Source organism: Anguilla anguilla, chromosome 7, assembly GCF_013347855.1.
Source record: "Anguilla anguilla isolate fAngAng1 chromosome 7, fAngAng1.pri, whole genome shotgun sequence".
NCBI lineage: Eukaryota > Metazoa > Chordata > Actinopteri > Anguilliformes > Anguillidae > Anguilla > Anguilla anguilla.
Window position 1 is genome coordinate 35,849,254 of NC_049207.1, and position 22,777 is coordinate 35,872,030.

The 22,777-nt window shown below is 40.0% G+C and overlaps 2 protein-coding genes across 7 annotated transcripts in view; one reads left to right on the forward strand and one right to left on the reverse strand.

Moving 5' to 3' along the window:
• Positions 1 to 18,495, reverse strand: mfsd8 (major facilitator superfamily domain containing 8). Its single transcript, XM_035427569.1, has 12 exons — positions 18,022 to 18,495; positions 15,020 to 15,108; positions 13,409 to 13,452; positions 12,781 to 13,021; positions 11,954 to 12,067; positions 10,869 to 11,013; positions 10,464 to 10,522; positions 10,096 to 10,198; positions 9,645 to 9,779; positions 7,746 to 7,849; positions 4,319 to 4,542; positions 1 to 3,822 (listed from the first exon to the last, which is right to left on the reverse strand). The coding sequence occupies exons 1-12, from the start codon at positions 18,078 to 18,080 to the stop codon at positions 3,568 to 3,570; spliced, it is 1,572 nt and encodes a 523-aa protein (XP_035283460.1). The 5' UTR covers positions 18,081 to 18,495; the 3' UTR covers positions 1 to 3,567.
• abhd18 (abhydrolase domain containing 18) overlaps positions 17,338 to 22,777 on the forward strand; it is a 24,025-nt gene continuing 18,585 nt past the window's right edge. The window contains exons 1-2 of one of the 6 annotated variants that reach the window (XM_035427571.1): positions 18,616 to 18,814; positions 18,921 to 18,998. The gene's annotated coding sequence lies outside the window, so the exon portion shown is untranslated. The other 5 variants (XM_035427575.1, XM_035427570.1, XM_035427573.1 and 2 more) reach the window with 5 other exon arrangements.

Here is a 22,777-nt window from a genome sequence, read left to right on the forward strand (position 1 = left end):
TAGTATACTACACTGCACACCGATGAAGCAATTTATTTGCAGGTTGGAATGAATCAAAAAACCAACAATAAACCAGCATTAACAGACAAAAAAATAAATAAAAATCAGTCACAGTCTGAAATAATCGCTAAGAGGCAATCTTAGCAAAATCAAACAAAAAAAAAACAGAATTGAGACAGGTGCATTTTTGAGCGCAATAATTCCATTTGAAAAAAATGACAAATTCAAAGTTATGTGCAATTTTATATATGCATGTAAGAAACAGCAGAGCTGGTCAAGTCAGCTGACAGAATGTCCTTGATCACAGATGAATGAACAGATGGCACAAACAACTAGGTCATGACAAATTGCAGAAGTAACACAAGTTAAACATAACTAGCAGAAAGCTAATGTTAGCCAACTTGAACTTGATGCAGCTTTATTAATATGAGGAACCAAAAGTTTGGAATCAGTATCAACAAGTCAGCAAGCCACACAGTCTAGTACAGGAAAGGTTGTGGCAATCTGGTAGAATTTTCAATATGGTTTCTTTAGACTGTCTTCTTCCAGTCGACCAACGAGCATCAACTTGAAACTACACAATACAATATGCAATATTTGTTTAAACATACACTCAAAAATGTGTTAATTTACAGTTAAAAATACCATTTTAAATTACAAAGCATTAGCTGCATTTTTCCATTTTCCCACACATCTGAGCAATCAAAAAGCTACCCATATGCAATACCATAGTTTGAAAAGCACACACTCGGGCTGCATAGCCACAAGGAAGTTTGCACACACACTGGAGTTTGCACATGCACAAGAACATATTCATGTCAATTTCAAGTTTTATAAATCTCAATTTTGTTGTTCGATTTCCACATAAGATCAAATCTACTGAATTTAGGATCAAATGTGTGCGTTTAAATTAGGGATGCTATGGTACAGTGGGCCCACGGTTCGGTACGCATCACGGTTTTTGGGCCACGGTTACGATACGGTTTCGGTATTTTTATATTTAAGGAAAAAATAAAAACACAACACCCTTTAAACAATGAACTCTTTATTTTGCCTATACACAAATAAAACGTTCTATTCAGAAAAACGGCAGCATGACTGACTAGGCATGGTGTCTGTATGAAATCAAGGGGAGAAAAACATTAAAATGAAAAGTGCTTCTTAGCTTTGACAACCTGTAGGTGCTTTGCCTTCTCTATTTTAAATAAACAGGGTACTAGATAGGGTGTCTGTGTCAATTTGTTTTCAATTTCTCTCCGTGATGTTTCATAGAGTTCGGGAATTACTTTGCTGCTGAAATGTGTGCGGGAAGGGACTTTGTAATGCGGTTCAGTTTTTTTCATCAGGTGATGAAATCCTGAGTCAGTAACCACCGAATAGGGCTGCGAATCTTTGGCTATGAATGCTCCCACTGCTTTCGTTATTTCTTTGTTTTTCTGAATCTGCCGCAAATTGTTGTTAGAAGGCAGCAGCGAGAGATTGTTGTGTTTTCGCTAACGAGTGGACTCTCCTTGCCCCAGCTCCACCTGCATGGGATACGGCCAGGTGATGGTGACATAAATGAGACATCATATTAGAAGTGTTTCCACTCGAGTAGCCGACAGTGGAAAAGCAAAGCTTGCAGACTGTACTTTGTTTGTTTACGGTCTTCTTACCCTCGTCATCGTATTGAATGCTGAATCCAAAATGTTTCCACACAGCGGATTTGAAAGACGGCGGTGCTGCTTCAAATTTGCTTCTCTCTGTCTCACTAGCACTCGCCATTGTCACGTTGGAGCTGAGAGAATTGTGTTTTTAGTTTCCCCTCTCTTCTCCAGCTTGTATTTGCATACAGAGCGCTGATAGGCCCCAGGGAAATTATGATAGGCTCCAGAGATGTTCTGTGGATCTGAATGTACAACGTGCGTGTAGTCTGCAGCGCAATAAGCAAGTTTTGAAAATTATAGGAAAATGACAGGCATATCGTAATACCACGGTTCACGTGTGCGTATTGAACCGTAGGGGGCGTACCGAACGGTTTGACAACATACCATGTACCGTTGTATCCCTAGTATAAATGTTTTATAAAAGATGCCCCAGGAGTATGCATTTGTACACCTTTACAGCTTCCTTGGAATGTTTTCACCCCCCATTCATTTTTTCTTGTTTAGTTGTGTTAAATTCATTATAAGTAAAAAGTTCAGCATTGTAAGTGAAAACCTGGACCTGAAAGGTGAGGGTTTGATCCCTGCCATGACACCCTCTGTATATTTCATTACAGGTATGATACATTCCTGCTTTACATTTTTCCAGTAAAGCAATTTGTGGTAATTATAATCTGAACGGTGCCATTTTCTCATTTACAAAACCGACCTCCCCAAATTTCCCCCAAAGTTTAATTTTATTTAAAAAAAGGTACAGGAATATTTCAAAGGAAAATATGACTACATATATCCAGTTTATGAAGGCTATTTATTAAATTAAAGTTAAAAAACTAATTTTGAGAAATATTTTACCTTTGACAAATCCTTTACAGAACAACTGCCGGTACAATATGTAAAATGTACCCGGCCCCCCACAGCTCTTTACCAGTCTAGGCACTGCATTTGTCCAGGTACTCAACATTTTTCTTATCACATTCTCACAATGGTATTACGTCTTTATGACAGGTTTAGCTCCAGTTTAGCTGTCCAACCATAACAGCAGGTCAGAGGTCTATGCTGAAAAAGGTACTACCAATATAGTCATGCTGACTCCATAATCTAGAGCAGGGGTGTCCAATGTTATCAGGAAAGGGCCAGTGTGGGTACAGGTTTTTGTTTTAGCCCAACACTAAAACACCTGATTGTGCCCTTTCTAGGTTTTGATTGAAAATTAGGATTTGTTATTTAGTGGAATCAAGGGTGTGCTGGGCTAAAACAAAAACCTGCGCCCACACTGGGCCTTCTTGGATAAGACTGGATACCCCTAGTCTAGAGAATATTAATCAATGCTGTAATCTGAGTAAGTAAAATTGTAAATTGTAAATACTGTTTGGAAATACTTTTAACACATTGTTTGAAATGCCCCTTTGTTTTAAGAGTTCTTCACATTATCAGATGCTAAAAACAGGAATATACAAAATTTAAAGAATAATATCTGTTTCTAGAAGCTACAACAGTATAGATATCACCCTCTTCAATCCTGCCCTTTGGTAGACCTCCATGCATACAGGACAGTATGGCATTCAGACAGTGCATGGAATTTTAGTGCTTCTTCAGCATAACAGACACATCTTAGTCACTTAACAAAGGAAGGGTGCAGAAGGGGCCTATAAAGCTCAGCTCTAAAGATTCCCCAGGGCTAGTCACTCTGGCTGCCCAACCTGGCAAATGGAGTCATGCACAGATATGTAGACGAGTCAGTGAGAACAAGGTTTGTGTTTAGGGTTTCCGTTGGGTCCTGAAAAGGAGAACCAATGGTTCTCAACTCAAGAGTCAGAAAAGATCAGTATCAATCAATCCAGTTGCCATACCATGAAAGTTTCGTCATGACTATTGCCCAATGTTTTGCAACCACAGTTGCCTACAGGCATGCACATGGCCAGGTCTATGTTCCTGAGTAGGGTGTGGGAGGAGTCTCAGTGTCTGAATGGGGATATTCCTGTATGTGGCCATGGCGCACTGAGAAGGCGATGAGACGGTGGTATGTAGCAGACAAGAGAATGATGGCTGCCAGGACCACACTGCAAATTAAGCTGAAAGCCCAGCGTGGGCCTAAAAGGGTGTATACCTGAGAGACAAAGACAGGGCCCAGGGTCCTCGCCCCGCTACCTGACGCTGTCAGCCAGCCCATGTACACGCCCTGCAGGACCAGAGAGAACAGACACACCCGAGGGAGAACACTCAATACGTACACAAACGCATATGCCAACATACACAAATACCAATTCAAATATCACGTACACCAGCGTTTCCCAACCGGTGTGCTGCGGCACTCTGGTGTGCCGTCAGGCGAGGTCAGGTGTGCCGTGTGAAAAATCCTTTAAAAACATTTTCATGTTCAAATGAATTCACAAAAGACAAAATAAATGTCATTAAAATGCATAGCGCTTAATTAAAACCCCAAAAGAACATTTAGACCTACTCTTGGCACGTCACATCAATGTCAGTACGTCGCTCGCGGTGTGCCATGAGATTCTGTAAATTTGGAAAGTGTGCCGCGGAACGAAAAAGGTTTGGAAACGCTGACATACACATTCATAGACAAAGAGAAAATATGAGAGAGAGAGAGAGAATTGCAAAGTGACATACACAAATAGGGGGAAACAGATGGACTGTAATATATAAACATATTATACCTGAGGTTTGGGTCCCAGGATTTTAGAGTACAGAGTGTAAGACATGACGTTGCAGGCTGGATATCCCACCCCTATCAGTACATCAGCAGTGATGTACTGAGCCAGCTGGATGGCAGGGGTGAACTGGCACCATGTCTGCTCAGCAGGGCAGCCCGTGGGCTCCTGGGTAGAGTTGGCAGATGAGGTGAGACTCTGCAGCCCATGGGTGGAGCTGTTATGGAGGTCTGCAGTCAATGAAGGTGGAGACAGAAAAATAAAACAAACACACAAGGACATGTTATGGGATGAATCTGGTGAACACAGGTGGGCCCAAGCAATACACATCGGAGCTAATGTTAAAACTAGTCTTGTGTTGCCTGCAGCCGCATATAGTTACAAGAGGTCACTTACGTAAATTTTAACTGGAAAGAAACATGATAATTAAATATGTACACTTTTAAAAGCCTTCATAAAACTGGGGTAATATCTTATAATACAAAATCCACCAATCAGGAATAACAGGAAGGTGCAGTCATTCGCTTTTGCTTTGAAAATTGTTTCTGGTTGTGGTTTTCTCCAGTAATTACAGATTTCAGAAAAAAACAATTAGATCCAAAGCAAGAACTATACTTCTACCTCTAAACAGTTTACCAATCACCACTGGTAATCGAAAGCAATGGAGTTCTAGAACAGTGACTTAAAAATGAGGAAAAAACAAAACCATACTCTTCAAAGGGTTTTAAAAAGCCATGATATGGGGGGGGGGGGGGGGGGGGAGTAACAGAGGCATAAAGCCTTCAAAAATGACAACAGCAGCTAGTATCGCCTTCAAGTACTCAACCAGTCATTATTCAAGTAAACAATATTGTGCTTGCATTCAGTAATACACTATATGGCCAAAAGAATACCCCTTCTAATGTTTGGCTACTTCAGCCACACTTATTGCTAACTGGTTCATAAAAGCAAGCATACAGACATGCAATCTCCATAGACAAACATTGGTGGTAGAATGAGTCATACTGAACAGCTCAGTGACTTTCAACGTGACACTTTCATAGCATGCCACCCTTCCAACAAGTCAGTTCATCACATTTCTGCCCTGCTAGAGCATCTCTGGTCAACTGTAAGTGCTGTTATTGTGAAGAGGAAACATCTAGGAGCAGTTTAGCCGTGAAGTGGTAGACCACACAAGCTCACAGAACGGGATCGCAGAGTGCTGAAGCGCATAATGTGTAAAAATATGTCTGTCCTTGGTTGCAACACTCACTACCGAGTTCCAGACTGCCCCTGGAAGCAACGTCAGCACAAGGACTGTTTGTCGGGAGCTTCATGAAATAGGTTTCCATGGCCAAGCAGCAAGTAGACAAGCCTAAGGTCACCATGCACAATGCCAAGCATCAGCTGTAGAGGTGTAAAGCACACCGGACTCTGGAGCAGTGGAAACACGTTCTCTGGAGTGATAGATCATGCTTTACTATCTGACAGTCTGATGAATGAATCTGGGTTTGGTGGAATGCATAGTGCCAACTGTAGTGGCCCGAACAGTGCCAACTCTAAAGTTTGGTGCAGGAGGAATAATGATCTGGAGCTGTTTTTCATGGTTCGGTCTAGGCCCCTTAGTTCCAGTGAAAGGGGCGACACAGCTCAGGAGGTAAGAGCGGTTATCTGGCAGTCGCAGGGTTGCCGGTTTGATCCCCTGCCCTGGGCGTGTCGAAGTGTCCCTGAGCAAGACACCTAACCCCTTTTTCCCCCCCAGGAGCTGACTGGTACCTTGCATGGCAGCCTTTCATCACTGGTGTGTGCAAGTGTGTGTGTGAATGGGTGAATGAGGCATCAATTGTAAAGCGCTCTGGATAAAAGCGCTATATAAATACAGTCCATTTACCAAGGGAAATCTTAATGCTACAGCATACAATGATATTCTAGAAAATTGTGTGCTTCCAACTTTGTGGCAACAGTTTGAGGAAGGCCCTTTCCTGTTTCAGCATGACAGTGCCCCAGTGCACAAAGCGAGGTTCATAAAGAAATGGTTTGCCAAGTCTGGTGTGGAAGAACTTGACTGGCTTCCACCGAGCCCTGACCTCAATCCCATTGAACACCTTCAGGATGAAGTGGAATACCAACTGTGAACCAGGCCTCATCACCCAGCATCAGTGCATGACCTCACTAATGCTCTTGTGGCTGAATGGTAGCGAATCCTCACAGCAATATTCCAAAATCTAGTGGAAAGCTTTCCCGGAAGAGTGGAGGCTGTTATAGCAGCAAAGGGGGGACCAACTCCATATTAATGCCCATGGTTTTGGAATGAGATGTTCAAAAAGCATAAATGTGGGTGAGGTTCAGGTGTCCATATACTTTTGGCCATGCAGTGTATACGTAGACATTAGTATGTGCTCGACAATACATTTCTTACAGAAGATGTCAACTTTTTCCTTCACTGCAGTGGTGACAAAACTTAAAAGAAGTAGGCCCAAGTGCTTGTGTGTTGTCAGCATTTATTGATCATTGTATAAGGCTAGTATGGTGTAGCCATCACAAGCCAATAGCCCTAATCTGTTGGTTTTTATAACTTCGGAGTCCTAGTCTTATAATTGTTTATGGAATGTTGGGAACAATGTGAGTTGAAAAGTCACTAAAAGTCAGTAGGCCATGTCACATTAAGATGTCTGTCCACAATACATTAATTTAGGGTTAAACTGATATTTTAATCACAATATTTATTTTGATTTCTGGTTGTGCAGCCTACCTAGGCGGAGCAACTGCAGCAGGAGCACTCGGCTACTATTCGCCATTTCACTTATTGTTATTCACTCATGTTGGTAGAGGTTCCTAAGTTTTCCAGCTTTCCTAGACGTCTTCCTCTGCTTGTTGTCAGTCAAATATAAGTGTGCGGTGCAAATTTTGACACTGTAACACTGATACTGTAAAACAAAGTACCACATTGTTTTCTGAATTTTGGCATCAGCATGGTACTAATGTATCAGTTCTTCTGACATCCCTGGTTTGAACTGAAAATAAAATTAAACACAATTTTTGATGAATAATTAGGTAATATACACAAATAAAACTTGAAGTGTACTTTGTTGCTTTAGAAAACACCCTTGAATTCCACAATACCCGCCATTGTAAAGCTGGCACTTCATCATAAATGTCTGTAAATATTTAAAATATCACTCATCACACCAAAACTATCTTGGCAAATCAAAAACACACACTAAACACTGAAATAATATTTTTTAAAATTGAGGAGACCTTTATGTGGAATTAGACTTTATTGGAACAAACTACTGTACTTCAGTAGTGAAGTAAATTCATGTCAGTTTCATCCTCAAAAAGGATCTTCCAGTTTTGGGCTGTTTCAGGCTGGTTTACCAATAAAACCAATATTACCATTGGTAACCAGGTTGACCACATACTTGATGGATAAATGGATGTAGCAGAAACATACCTGACCACTGGATGTTGGGGTACTGGTTTCCCCAGGGCAAGAGGATAAAGAACCCACAGAAGATGATGGCTAAACCCCCCAGCAGGACTGGGCGATCCCCCACCCTGAGAAAACAATATGAACAGTCTCCTCACTGTGGTCATGAATATAAGTAATACCTGAGAGCTTAAGGACGTTTTCACACCTATAGTTTGTTTGCTCTGTTCTGAATCAGTTGATGAGTTTGTAAACTTGGAGCGTTTTCCGCTTGGTTCGGTTTCTTTTCACACACAGAAAAATCCAAGCGAACCAAAATGCATCACTACCACGTGAGAACGTTCACTCTGCTTATTGGTCAGATGTGTCTGGGGCCGGAGCAAGAAAGTTAATACAGGAAGATGGTCCTGTGTTCTGGACTAGTGCTATGCAATTTAACATGGAGCAACGGCAGAGCTGCCATTTGCTCATAACCGTGGTAATTATCTGGGCAATATACCAGGCAAAACTATATCAGCAGAATGCCGAATGCACTTGAAAATACTATACTCCTTCACACTTTGCTTCAGACGACTGAGCAGAACAAGGGAGCTAATGTAATAAAATATAATGAAGTGGCTACAGGAGCCGTTTAGCTCAAACTTGCGGGGTACACCTGGTAGTTGGGTTGGATCGCTGTCAGATCACGTTCCCACCACAAACAAACCACTCCAGAGTTAGTTTGGGACCGGACCGAGACCACCTCCTCTCAAGGGTCTTGGTGCGGTTGTTTTGGTCCGCACCCGAGTGTGATTACTGTGTTCACACCTACTCAAACGAATCTCACCAAATGAACCAGAGTCCGATTTAACCGGACTAAAAAGCGCAGGTGTGAAAACACCCTCAGATATTTAGGAAAATAACTTCCATGGAATCTTGATTTGAAAAAAAAGGAGATTATCCTATGAAAATATGGTGTGCAAAGAGATTGGTTACATTTGGAGGTATCATATTAGAGATATGGTCTCAAACTCAAAATTCAGCGAGTGGTCTCCGTTCACGATGTAAAGAGGAACTGGTCTTAGAATATGACTTCCACTCATAAATTGTTAAGCCAAGGGCCATAAAGCGGGAGGCCTCCCGGGTGCAATTCTGACAACAGATTGATATTTATGTCTAAAATAGTCAATTATGGCTGACTGAGATATCGTTTTTTTTAATTTACCAAATTATGCAGCCTTTTCATAATTTCTTAATCTGAATGTATCTGCAGGCTACTCTTCATTCTCTTTACCTAAATCCATGAGCAGTATATTTACATCATAAAGACCACTTCTCTTTTCTGTGTTTCATGAGAATGTACTGAAGTTCCTTTTTTCTGGCTTTGAGCAGAACATGATATGCAGAAATTAGAGATATTTTCTAATAAGTGAAGCCTATACTTTGAAATAAGTAAATTGAATTTACTGAATTGAACTCCATTTTGTTTTTGGCAGACTATATCCTCCAATTTGACAAGAAAGTAGTGCTATGGCATTAAAATTAAAATGACAAAATGCATTATTCAAATAAATAGCATGCTTGTCATTCAGGTAAAATACATTTTCACTGGATAACTTGTTACACACCCTACATAGATCAAAAACTTGTCCACATGTATAGCAGAACTGGCATGGAATGTGTCTGGAAATATCGCCATGTTATGTTTGTAGCATTGGAAGGTGCCTTTTGCATATTCTAGATCTGGCAGAAGGCAGATCCAAAGACATTAGTGTAAAATGGCCTCAGTTTTCCTACTGGAGTCATCAAAGATTAGAACACTTCAGTCTTGCCGCTGATGTCTTCAGATCCCAATGTTTTGACTGTATCGAAGGAAAAGCCTTCCCAATGTCGTTCAAATGGACCCACTGATGCTGAAGTGGCTGAGACGTGGTCAGGACTTACATCTGCGATATGACCTTCACCACTAGGAACACCAGGATGGACTCAAACCCGATGCAGGCCAGTATGATGCCATTGTAAAGAACTGCCTGCTTGCGGGTCCAGGCGAACATGTCCATAGAAAGGGGTGTGGATATCCTGGAAAAATGATACAGAAATAGGTGCAGCAACTGATTAACTATTCAATTGAAGTATGCCAGACAAGCTCCCTGCATGTGTACTGCAGAATTATATACGTACAATCTTACTCATCGGCCACAGGTCAGGCCTGCACAGTGCATGGTCACAAACATGACCCTGGCTGAAATATGCATCCCCAGACTGCTTGGTCAAGTGCTGATAGTTATTTCTTTCTTAGAACAAGTATTACCTCATATTACCTATTCCTTAGGCTACACAATCAGTACTGAGAAAATACAAACAATATTTTCTGAGAAGAATAAAAGTGACTTACGTCTCAAAGACAGCAAAAATGAAAAGGATAATAAAAAAAAGAATGTTGGACATGATCACAGCAACTTGGTCGACGTTGCCCTCCATGCTTGGTGCCACTCGTTCTAAATGACAGGAAAAGCTACAGTTCAGCTAGAAACTGGATGGAAAGAAGTTACCAAGCCAACCGCATCCATTTTCAAAATGCGTGAACATAGACACAAACATACAAGTCTGTCAATATAACCCACCGCAATGAACAATACATTAAATTCTCTTTTTTTAACTAAAAATGTTTTTAAAAAATAGATGCTTTATGCATATTTGCTACTTTATCAGTTTACCTATTTTTTAAAATAACTTGTTATTCAAATTATCCCTCATGGTTACCTTCTGAGATGCAATTGATTGCGTTCATGTGTCTGCCATGGTCGTCCACACAGTGCTCCCTGGGAAATTAATTTTGACTTATAAAATCAATAAAAGGTTCTAATTGAAGCAATACGCTGCATTTAAACTAATGCAGAAATGAACACGTATAATTTATCATATTTTCATGGCAAAATTACAGAATTAAAAGTGCTTACATGTATAAAAGTAATACGAAAATGAGAAATTACACTATTTGCTTTATTGCACCATGAATCAAGACGATATAAAAAGCTCACATTGTACCAGTTACCTGGCATAAGTACCTTATTCAGCCTTTCAACACATGAGAAACAAGTCTGTAACTTTCTGGTTACTGGCCCTGTTTCTTGCTGCACAAGGCGATGCAGGCTGGCAATGCCTCACCTCAACACTATGAGAACCAAGAGGACGTTAATGACCCCGAAGCAGGCCGCCAGCAATGCAGGGGCCGTGTACATGTTCAGCTTCAGGTCCAACAGCTTAAGCCACACACCAGTCTCGCCGATGAAGGACAAACCAGCCTGCAGGGCTGAGGTAGACAAACACAGACTGGTAGTTTACATGCTTATAGTAAGTGCTTACTGTGCCTGCTTTTCACTGTTCACTCCCTTAACCCTGCTTACTATTACTCTCCTCCAGGCATATTCGATATAAATATCAATACTACTGCACAGGCAAAAAAATATGTATGTGAAAAAAGGAAATAAATTTATGTATATAAATTAGGGTGTTTGGTGGTTTGTAGTTTTAAAAAAATAGACTTTCATTTCCTAAAATTAGTTGTCACGGAGACCCTTGATTTCTACTGAGAATAAACATATGGTATAGGCATTTTAGGTCAATCACAATATATAAATACAGTGTGTGCACAATTTTCATTTTGAGAGGAACATTAGGCGTTTCCATGAGGGGGAAACAGGAGAATGCATTTTGTGAAGCTGCATTGTTTAACTAAGCATCTCAAGTTAGAGGCCATACAGGTATCAATCACATAAAGACTCAACTGAAATGCATAATTTCAAAACCATATTCCATTTCCAAAGAACCTGTTCCACCTGTGAGCATCATAATGTGAAACAGCATGAGCTAGCTGGACGAGTAAAGCCACAGTCACATGACTAAATCACCTGGCTTAACTGAATGAACTGGAATGAATGAGAGGATCTCATTCACACACTCAATTGAGTTTTCTCCAGCATGCCACACATGTCTACTCATTGTCTGTACACATTCATTTGCAAAATGAACCATTGACAATGGCTCAAATTCAGGGAACCAGGCATTTGAATCTAGTGCTGGCAGGCTTGGGTAAATGAAGCAACCCAGCAATGCCTATGCATTGTGAGACCGAAATTTGTTAACTGAGGGAGTGAGAGCCAATCCAGACCCAGTTTAAATACAATTTGAAACAAAACATTAGTGCAACATCATGGGAATGCCATTTGATAGCTGGGAGAGTGAGAGTCTACCTGGACCAAGTATGAAGCCCAGGGCCTGACAGGCACTCATGTTGGCCATTGCTCCGGTCCTCTCACTTAGCGATGTTGCACCAGCAACATAGGATCTGACAACAGCCACATTGCCTGAAAACACAAACACACACATATGCACGCACACTCACAGATGTAAGCACAAAAGTCCAAGAATCAATCAGAAGCAACAACTAAGCCCACAGGGGTAAGCTGGGCATCTTTCTATCAATTAGGTCCAATAATGATGGTACTGTAGTACAAGGTTTTTGAAAAGTTTACATTGAGCTATCTTTAGTTAATGATTCGCCTCCGTGAAAGGTGGACCACAAGAAGGCAATACCTTTTCAGAAGTTTAAACTACTACATAAAATTATATTAATTACATAAGCATTACATGCTAACCACTATACCATATTCTTCATATTGATGTTTATGTTATGTCACAATCACCATGAGATTTTTGACACTAAATTTGCTATATTGCCAACAATAGGGGTATATGGACATTTTTAACAGCCAGTGTAACCATTTAGAGGACTGCCAATCAGAACGGAACTTGAAAATAATATCCAAGCAGAATGGACATATCATACCTTTAACAATCCCATTAAAAAATGAAACTTCATCAAAAGGAAATTTTATTATTTTCCTATTGGTACACTAATGGTTGACAACTGGTTAATATTTACTATGAAAAACCTGATCCTGACATGCCAACAGATTGGTAAATGTTTGGGCATATAATTAAAATGGGTAGAAAATATGGGAAGAAAATAAGTCACAAACATCTATTAAAAGTTATCCAAAAAGGCTGCATCAGGTACCTGCTCCAAATCCAACGAACATTCGAGCCATTAGCATGTAGTACTTGTTGTGTGCTGGTGGCAGGGAGGCATAGGCGTACAGGATGTTTGCTGCCACATTGATCAGGATGGAGCACACCAGTGGCTCTCTTTGAGGCCTGTGATTCGACCACAGACCGAAGAGTGGAGATGCCACCATCTGCCCTAGGCTGTAGGCTGCAACCACCCAACCCAGAAAGCTGGCACTGGCACTTTTGTCTACCTGGACAATCAACAGATTCAGGCATCAAAGGAGATGTAGGCCATCAGAATAGCGCTCCTGTCCTTGAAAATATATTGCAGTTTCTATCTGTTCATGCGGCATTAAGCTGGAAATTCAGAAGCAGAAAATCAGAAAAACTGTTCAGCTGTGCATGCAGAGACGCACAGAGATAGAGATGCATGCCAGATTGCTCTTACAAAGAGGACTGTGTTCCACAAAAGAGGGAAACAAATGATAATTGTTCGCCTCATTACAAACACAGAACTGTTAGATTTCATTTACAAACAAGGTTTTCCCTTCAATATTAAGTGCAGAGAATTCACACTGAGGGAGAGGATCATACGTAGTGAGAGGGGACAGGAATGGATGGCAGAACACTGGGCTTACCTTTTGCAGAAAGGGCCATATTGATGTGATCACAATGGTGAAACCTGAGGGCAAAACGGCAATGCCTCAGAACAGTAGTAGCACAGTGCAGAAGTAGCGAGACATTAATGTGAACTAATCCATCGAAGTTCACACACAGCATTACACTTATGCATCATTGTAGACAAAACCTTCAATGATAGGATGTCAAACATATTTTTTAGACCAGTTTTTTGATACGGAATCACACAGTTGAACTGTAGAAATATACATGGCAAACAGACAGATCCAGAGCTGGGAGACCCAAGGTACAATATGGATAGTAGGGTAGTTAAGCTGTAAGCTGATCAGCTTGCAAAGTATTTTAAGGAGGTAGGTAGCCAACTCCCACAAGTATTGAATGAAACAGGTGACAAAATCATGAACAGCCTGACACCAAGCATCCAACGTTCATATGATCGGGAGTGCTTATTTTTTGTGCATGTTCACAATCAAAAGTATATAATGTGTAGCTTGAAATGAACATTTCAACCTGTTGTTATTGTGGTAGGCCATAGGTACCATATTTTGTATATGATTTGTATATAAGATACGTTAACACATGCCACGTCAATCAGTTTCCCAGTCATAAACTCAGAATGACAGCTTTTGTGAATCAATGAACACGTCAACTTGAAATTGAATTCAAATATTTCATAAATTTTACACTTTTTTCTGCATGAAAAAAAAAAGAATATTGTGTTAATGTGACCACTGATGCCTACACATACTGCACACCCTTTCACACATATCGCATGCGGACGGCTTGATTACAGAGACATTAAAAATTGGAAAATCAATGACATTTTAAGGCAACAATAATCCTTAGACACAATGAACTTTGACTTAACACTTCCTGAGAGCGATCATGCCTCTCCTCAAAAACTGTACTGACAGGACAGCTCATTACTTCAGCTATGCACACACATACGGTGCCGTGAGAAAGTATTAGTCCCCCTGATTTCCTCTATTATGGCATATTTGTCACACTGAATAGTTTCATCTTTAGACCAGGGTTTCCCCCAGAAAGGTTGTTAGGCCCGGTGGCAAGTATCTTTTGACGGCGGCGGCCAAGTGTCTTTTTTGATGGGGGCCTGGCGCGGGCCAGTGACAGACTGATGGCAGCATTAAGGTAGGGCCCTATAGTTTCTAACAGAATCACGGACGTAATCGCAGAATTGAGAATTTAAAAAAAGCTATAACACAGATTCCATAGGGCCCTACATTAAGTCAGTGCTAAAAGCTGACTGGAGATTTGAAAATATGACTACATAAAGTGAATGTTGTTAAACTGTAGTTTAAAAAACATCTTAAAAATACATTAACAAAAAAAAAAAAAAAATCCCCGATGCTTAGGGCCAGCGGGGGGTCAATTCAGGTTAAAGCACATTTGGTACAATTTTTTGTACCAGGAAATTAATGATATACATTATTATAAAATGTATATACATACTAAAAGGACAGGGTTGTATTCAAAGTTGCTGACCAAGCAAATTAGATTAATATTTCTCCGCCACAATGTAATATGGTTTGTTCACTTTAGTAATGACAGTTGCACATTAAATACCATTTAGAACACTTTAGAACACTTACCCACACTGCTGAGGAACATGGTGAAGTACATGACTCGAATGGACCTCCATCGGCTCCTACACTGGAGTGCTGTCTCAGGAGCTCCATCACTAAAGACAATACAGACTGGAGTTGTACAGGTGTGCATTTATAAATACGTCTCATGACAAAGCTAAATTCTCCATGCTACGGGAGCTACAGTACCATATCCTGTGCTTCAACACCACTTGCTCCTAAAGGATCAGCTTTCAAACTGTTCTGAGGAGCCACTTTGTATTTTGTTTTTTGTGCCAGCAATACATTTGAACATCAAATTTGTGAAAGAGCCATTCATTATTCTTATTTGTATATATTTAACATGCTACTGTATACAGTACCAGTCAAAAGTGTGGACACACGTTAGCTTGGTGACATTGATGTGCACGACAACGCGGTCATTTAGCTAACTTAGCTAGCTAGCCAAACAGTCAGTAACACAGATACATATATATTTTGTTGTTGTTGAAATGTGCCCAGCATTCCATTGTTGTAAGACTTAGTAGCCAATAAGTAGGCAGTACTGTGCATATCCCGCTCTTACAGCTCGTTTCCAGCACAAACCACTACAAAGAGAGCAATTTTTTTTTTTTGTCAGTGACATTTCTTTCTGACATCTACGACGGCAATCGCAAACACTACATTTATTTTGCCTTTTTGTATAACTATTTCCATGGATAAAATCGCATTTATTATTATTATTTATTGGTAAAAACATTTACTTCGTATCCAGGGAGATAGCCAACTAGGCTACTTGCACGTTACATGACATGTGTAGCCATTTCGTAATACGATCGCATTTCAGGCTAGAAAATAACCCGTTAATCCAGAGAAATTGCTGAGTCGTTTTAGAATCTTTATCGCAACAGAATGTATCAGGCTGGCAGCCCAGATCAAATTTGTTGTGACAGCTGCCGTCCAATACAAACACCTGAGAGAGGCCGCCTGCGTGCGTGCCTCCCCCAAAGCGTTACGTCATTGTTTTGCAATGCGCCGCTGTCGTAAAAACGGGCTGCCGGCCCCCGTCAAAAGATACTTGCCCCCGGGGCTAACAACTTTTCTGGAGGAAACCCTGAATGTCTTTACAAAACTAAAATTTTAATTTAAAAAATGTTTTTTTTAAATGCACCCCCAACAAGCAGTTTTCATTTAGAAAATGGAGATGGAGAATGTCGAAGCACAATAATGAAATCATCATTTTAAAGGCACACATAGTAAATGTGTACCTTTAAAAGTGAATTTGTGGAATATCTTCTCATTAATGCCTCATGCCTCCCAGTTGTGTTATGACAAGGTAGGGTGGGTCTTAAATAGCCCTATGTGGTAGAAGGCCATCATTTCTGGTTGTAGTAGTCCATAATATGGCAAAAAAAAAAAACAGCTCAACTTAGCAAAGAGAAACGACAGTCTGTCATTACTTTAATAAGAAATGAAGGTCAGTCAATTCAGAAAATTTGAGGCAATTCAGGCAATTATCCCTGCTCATGGATAATTTCATGTCAATGTAGAATTCTGTGTGAATATCTGTACAATAATTCACAACTTTAAAAAAATAAATTAATTAATTTCTGCAGTATACCAAACCAGGTGGTAACAAAATTAAACACATACAAAAATACCAGATGAAAATAAATACACAAAATAAATAAAATAAAATTCAATTTTAGTCCTTCTAGCCTTCTCCTCAGTGCAAGATTCAATATCTTATATGTACTGCACAAATTATTAGAGGGAGGAGAAAATTGTTTTTGTCAGAAAAATGACTTATGGATATGGCATTTAGCTAAAATAATTACTAAATTGATGCTTGTTTCTCAATGTTTCTAACATGATTCAAGAGTATAAATTTATAAAATTCTGAATCAATAAAATCACATCTGATATGTTTGCTGTCAACTGACACAGAACGTCACTCGATTTTCCTCGCATTCTGCAAGATTTTGTTGGTTTAGATAAGATAAGATATACTTTCATTGAACCCCGTGGGGGTAATCTGTCCTCTGCATTTGACCCATCCTAGTTATTTAGGAGCAGTGGGCAGCCACAGTGCAGTGCCCGGGGACCAGTTCTGAGGCCAGTGCAGGGCAACTGCAGGAGCGCACCTAACATGTATGTCTTTGAGTCTTTGAGTTTAACTTCCTCCTCAAGTTGTGTGTGTAAACGGTGCAGTTTTTCCAAGTACAGCAGGGCACCCACTGGTCTAGTATCAAACATCGGTAGAAACAAATTCAAATCAGCTAGCCAATTAGCTAATGTCATGTAATATTACAGAAGACGACATTATTTGTAAATAAAGAAGCAAGAATGCTACTTCAGCCTTGAGTAAGTAGCGATTTTAAATTTTAAGAAGTTCACATGCAATTTAACTGAAAATGTGGAGGAATAGAAAAACATTTGTTGTGTTTACTGAGGGAGCTGCAGATGTGCAACAGCAATTGCAGTCGCAGGGTCTAAATAGGCATTAGCATTGTGAACATTTCTGGAACCTCTGAAAACAAAGCCCAGTGTCACGCCACTTCTGTGTTGCTTTCAAATTTTCAGCGTTTTCATCTTTCATCTGAACTGAAAATCCCTCTAAGAAGTAGGGTTAGAAAAAAAAAAACATCCCGGCGACTAGCTAGGCTACTCTGTCGTGTTTAGCAAATAAGAAAATACATTAAAACTAAATTAATCAAATTTTGAAACTCTCGGTTTATTCGCAGACACCGCGAGGCGACATTTGTTTACAAGGCGATAGCGAGCCAAATTAAGCGTTGCTAAAAGAGTTACATATCTTTGTTCATAAATTATGCCTAAGCGGGTATCAGCTAAGTAATGTTTCAGCAGCTAACATCATTGGCAGTAAGCAAGTTAACCTACCCATTGGCATTATGAGAGGTCAGTAACCGCCAACATATTATCTGGCCAAGTTAGCCATCCATTAAACAAATTCAACCTATCATGTGGAGATCTTTTTTTCAAAAAAGACATTCACTTGTTACACCCACCTGCCAAGATCGCCTTTCAACAAAGGGGTGCTTTCCTCTGAGTCCAGCAGTTGCGACATTGCTATCTAACCAATGCTAAGTTACAATGCTAACTATTTTCGGATTTTAATTAATGGTTCTTCTTTGCAATCAGGGCAAACTCGCTTGTTGACATGCCACAAACGTCAAGATTTCAGCTGAAAAGACATGTTTCAACATATAGCTGACGCTATCAAGCTATCTGACTATAGTTAATTGGTTCCTGCGAACGAGGAAACACTAAAATGGATGATGGTCCCATCTATGCCAGTTCCGAAATCTGACAATTTCTTCCTCATTTAATGTTTTATGTTCAAAGTCTAAATCCCATACTAGAAACAACAGTACACACAATCGAGAGAATCAACGCTCGCTGAAGTTTCTATTCGTGTACATTGACACCTGAGACTTGTGACACACTGGCTTTTTATTGGCTCATGTGACGCATTTAGACAAATCATAAAAGTGCGGTTTGTCAGCGAAAAGGAAATACACTCAACGCAAATAAAACCAACTAGCTCGTGACGTACGATCTTGAACTATGGCCCCGTCGACAATTGGCCCGTTGTTTTATTCAACCGGGGTCAAACTGGCTAGGATGAATAACATGATAGTAGCTTTCGTTTTCCACCGAGGGTGTAGCGAATAGTGTAGGGTGTAACGCCGTTGTCAAAATTAAGCATTCAGATGGCAAGTTAACTGTGAAGTACGGGAATTTAAACAAATGTATGCAAATAACTGTCGAATGCGGAGCCTAGCAACCTTGCTGCCCTAAGTAAGTGTCTAGCTACTGGTAGCTACCTTGCTAGTTTAGCGACATGTCATTGATTGACTTTCCGTTAAATTGTGCACGTATCTCTTCTCTTTATAACGGGATTTAGTTTCGTTGAAGATGTGGTTCTCTGTTGTTTGATATCACCACTTCATCTGGGTTTTTCATTTAAGAAAACATCAAAAACGTAAGTTAGCAAAATGACAGTAAGTTAACTGACTCCTGAGCTGATGATTGTAGTAAAGTATAACGTTCGTGGATAATGGCGACGGTATATCACGTGATATTACGGGAACGCGGTATCAAAAAGTTGTCGCTTTTTAGGACGTTTCACCTACACACGCGTAATGGCATTGAGTGATTTTTTGAACAAACTTCCACAACCTTAGACCTGACAAAACTCCTATGAAGACCATACGACTATTGACCTCTATGGATTGGGTTGAATTGGGTGTAAGCCTATTTTGCGGCAATGTGAATTTAGTAATGGGTTGTCAAGAGGGAGTAGGCCTGCAGTATATGCAAGCTCCTTGAACGCAACGGTACATATTTACTTCCCTTAATTATGTGACAGTGGCTTCAGTCCCATAATTCTGGAGTTTATGAATACATTTGGTGTGATTCCTTTAGGCTTACTTTAAATATCATGTATCAAGTGTAATGTTTAGGAGATCTAGAATGAGAAGTCTCATTTTAAATAAACTGTAGGGCAATTAAGAGTTTCGATTTATTCATTATTAGTTGCGGCAAGGTAAATTGTGTATATTAACTAGCAATTTTTCTCATTTATCAATTGTTTGCCCCGGGGCTTTGTTCGTGGCAACGCTGTTATTTTTTGGCATTTATCATAGTTTTATGGTCCTCGTATCCGTCCGGCATGTCAACAAGCGATTTGTAGTTTTTCGTTATTTTGCATTTAGAATTTATACAGACAGGTTGTGCAACTGATCCAGAGTGGGACTCAAGATATCTCTTGGTAAGATAAACTTGAGTTTAATCAAACTATCAAACTCTCATTAAACAGGAAAACCTAAAATATCATAAATCATAAAAAGGTTGTATTTCGTGAGACCTGGTCATGGAAGTGTGGAAGTGTGCTTGCCCAGACATCACAACACCCTTTTATACAGTAAACAACTTGGTCATATCACATAGATAAAGAGGGAGGGCAGAGATGGCTCAGGGTCACAGACTATGGAGACAATTCTGAAACTTCTTAATCCAATCCAATCACCGGCCTACTATAGTAAGTCTATAATATATATATCTATACCTAAACTGTATAACGTATCTCAGCGCAATCAAAGCTTAATCATTAAACAGCTAACCACTTATTTGTCTAATAATTATATTTAGTGAATGGTTAACTACTCAATTGACAGTATTTCTGATTAGTTCTATAATTTTCTGTTTCACCAGCCCCCCCTTTGTACCTTCTAAGGCACACCCATGTGTAGTTTACAGTTTTGGGGCAATCGTGCATCAATGTGATAATGAATCTTTGCACACACATACACAGATCTGCAAAAATATCACTCAATAACAGCTTTATGCCAGGGGACAAATCAGCCTTCTTGAGAACCACATCAGTGTTCCTTAAAATGCCTCAATGCACTCTGCATCAAAAACTGTTATTGTGGTTATACTGCGTTCCAAACAAAATTGAATATGGGAAGTTCCGACCTGATTTTTCTGACCGCAAAGAGTTCCAGTGACCGGAGCTCGGAAAGCTGCCATTTAAGCAATAAAATGTCTGAACCGGAGAAGCTGATGCTTGTTAGTGATGAATCGTGTGGTTACACCTGTTTCTGTGAGCAAAGCATGTTTTATTATCATGCCATGTAGGACACTTTTCTCAAGGGTGTACTTTAATCTTTTCCAGTTGTCTTAAGATGATTGTTTACCATTCATGATGTAGGTTGACATGCATGCCGTCATGTTTGCGTGATGTCATATGACACTCTCGCTGAAGGCATGGTTGTTGAATTACACCTGAGTTTGCTATTTGGGACTCGGACATCAAGTGGCGTTCCATTGCACTTTTCCTTGTTTGAGGTTGGATATTCCAGCTTTCTGAGTTGTCTGGAGTGCAGCTGGCGGCATGCATGGCAAACTACAGAACCTCAGAAATTGAAAATCCCTATGGGGAAAAAAGCATTGGAAATCTGCAGATGGAACCCATGGCTCAAAAATGTTAACTTAACACTCTTATTCTTGTTTCTTGGTTGTAAACTGTTGGGGTCAGATTCTTGTGCAATTTGTTAACTATTTGTATAGCGTCCCGCCTAGCACAAAGTTCAGCCACCCGCACAGACCCACCTTCCATGAACTCTTTGTTCATCATTGTGAATCCATCTTTCTTCTCCATCACTTATGACTGTCCATACAGTCTTAGGGCAGTCATTCTCATTGCTGCTTCCGTTGATGAACAGTGTCACAGCGCCATCCAGTGGTTCTGCTGACAGTGTCCTTTCTACAGTATGATGCTTTCATAGAAGTCATGGCATATTACCTTGATCCACCAGTCCTGTGGCGGGGTTCACTAGGTTATCAGATGTCGCAATGGTATTTCATCAAACAATTTGACTTCATGTTTTCTGGCATCAATGAAGAATAGTATCCCACTATTCTCATCTGGCCATCAGTTTGTGCTAGTGCCAGCACAGCATTGTATGTGTTTGTACCCACTTGAGTCCAAAGATGGAAATGACTGGTTGAGTCGGAGTGTTTCAGAGCTGTGGAGAAAGCCAGGGCAGTTTTCACTGCTGCAATGAATTATTAATTCATTTCCAGTGTCCACGTCAGTGTGCCTGCAGTAGGTTGCTTCACTGAAAAGCTAGGCCAAATCAGAATAATCTGAAATGTACACTCAATTAATGAACAGTCCCATAACAGATCAAATTCAGTGACAGTCCCTGGGTTTAACAGCTTTAAAATAACTTCCACTTGTGCAGTAGAGCACAGCTATGGATTCATTTTCTTTTTCCTAAGAATACTACTTCCAATATCATTATCTAGGCTTAACAGGAAATCTGCAGCTTGAAGCTTCCACCTATAATGCTATAATGTATAATGCTAAACCCACCAACAACCCATTGCATGCACAACATAGCATCATACTTTCATTTTCTCTTGATCATTTGTTTCTTCATTCATCCATTTACATTGTCATGTCACACCCCACATCAGCTCAAACCCCATCCTTTAGCATTTGCTTTTCAATTTTTCTCTCTTTAGCCTCAAGCAGCAATCTCGTAACACTAGTGCTACAAAATTTCCTTTTGTTCTCCAAACAACTCATTGTGTTGGTAGCAAGAAAGGCAAGTGGTTCAGAAATGCAACCAATATGAATTGAATTTTAAATTCACTCTATAACTTAAACTTGAAAATTACAACATCAATTCAAATTAAGAGATGTTTATTTGTTTTAAAAGCTAACCAGACAAATACGCTGATTTGCCAGCAATAAATATTGCATTTCCCTTATGCAAATGTTCTATTCAAGTGCCCACTCAGGAAGACCACTTGAGTTTTATATTTATAGAATCAAATCAAAATGATTCTGCAGACCACAGAGAGCCAACGCCAAGCCCTCTATAAAACAGCAGACCACCAAGATCTCTGAAAACAATAGATCACCAAGCCCTCTAATAGAGCCCAGCGCGCTAACGCAGAGCTCTCTCTGTAAACCTTGGTTACAGTTTAAAACAAATAATTTGGACAAAAAAGCCTTATCTCAAGTCTCCTCTCACTCATCCTTATCTGTTTAAATATCTTGGTGGAACCTCCCATTTCTGGTGCGTACTGATACAGAGTGAGACTCGGAGACCTCAGGTAAGATATAATTGAGTTTAATCAAACTCTCATCATTTTGTGATTGTTCCTTATAAAGGAGCCCCTGGTTTATTCCTTAACTGTAGCTATGACCTTGGGTGTAAAGTGCATATATGTGCCTGCTGGGGCGAG

What these genes read in the sequence shown, in the direction of transcription:
- mfsd8 (XM_035427569.1), bottom strand. Translation starts at nt 18,080, where the DNA reads ATGTCGCAACTGCTGGACTCAGAGGAAAGCACCCCTTTGTTGAAAGGC. An exon ending in GTTCGTTGGATTTGGAGCAG is followed by an intron (nt 12,068 to 12,780) that starts GTACCTGATGCA and finishes TTGTGTTTTCAG; the next exon opens with GCAATGTGGCTGTTGTCAGA. An exon ending in AATCAATTGCATCTCAGAAG is followed by an intron (nt 10,199 to 10,463) that starts GTAACCATGAGG and finishes CCTGTCATTTAG; the next exon opens with AACGAGTGGCACCAAGCATG.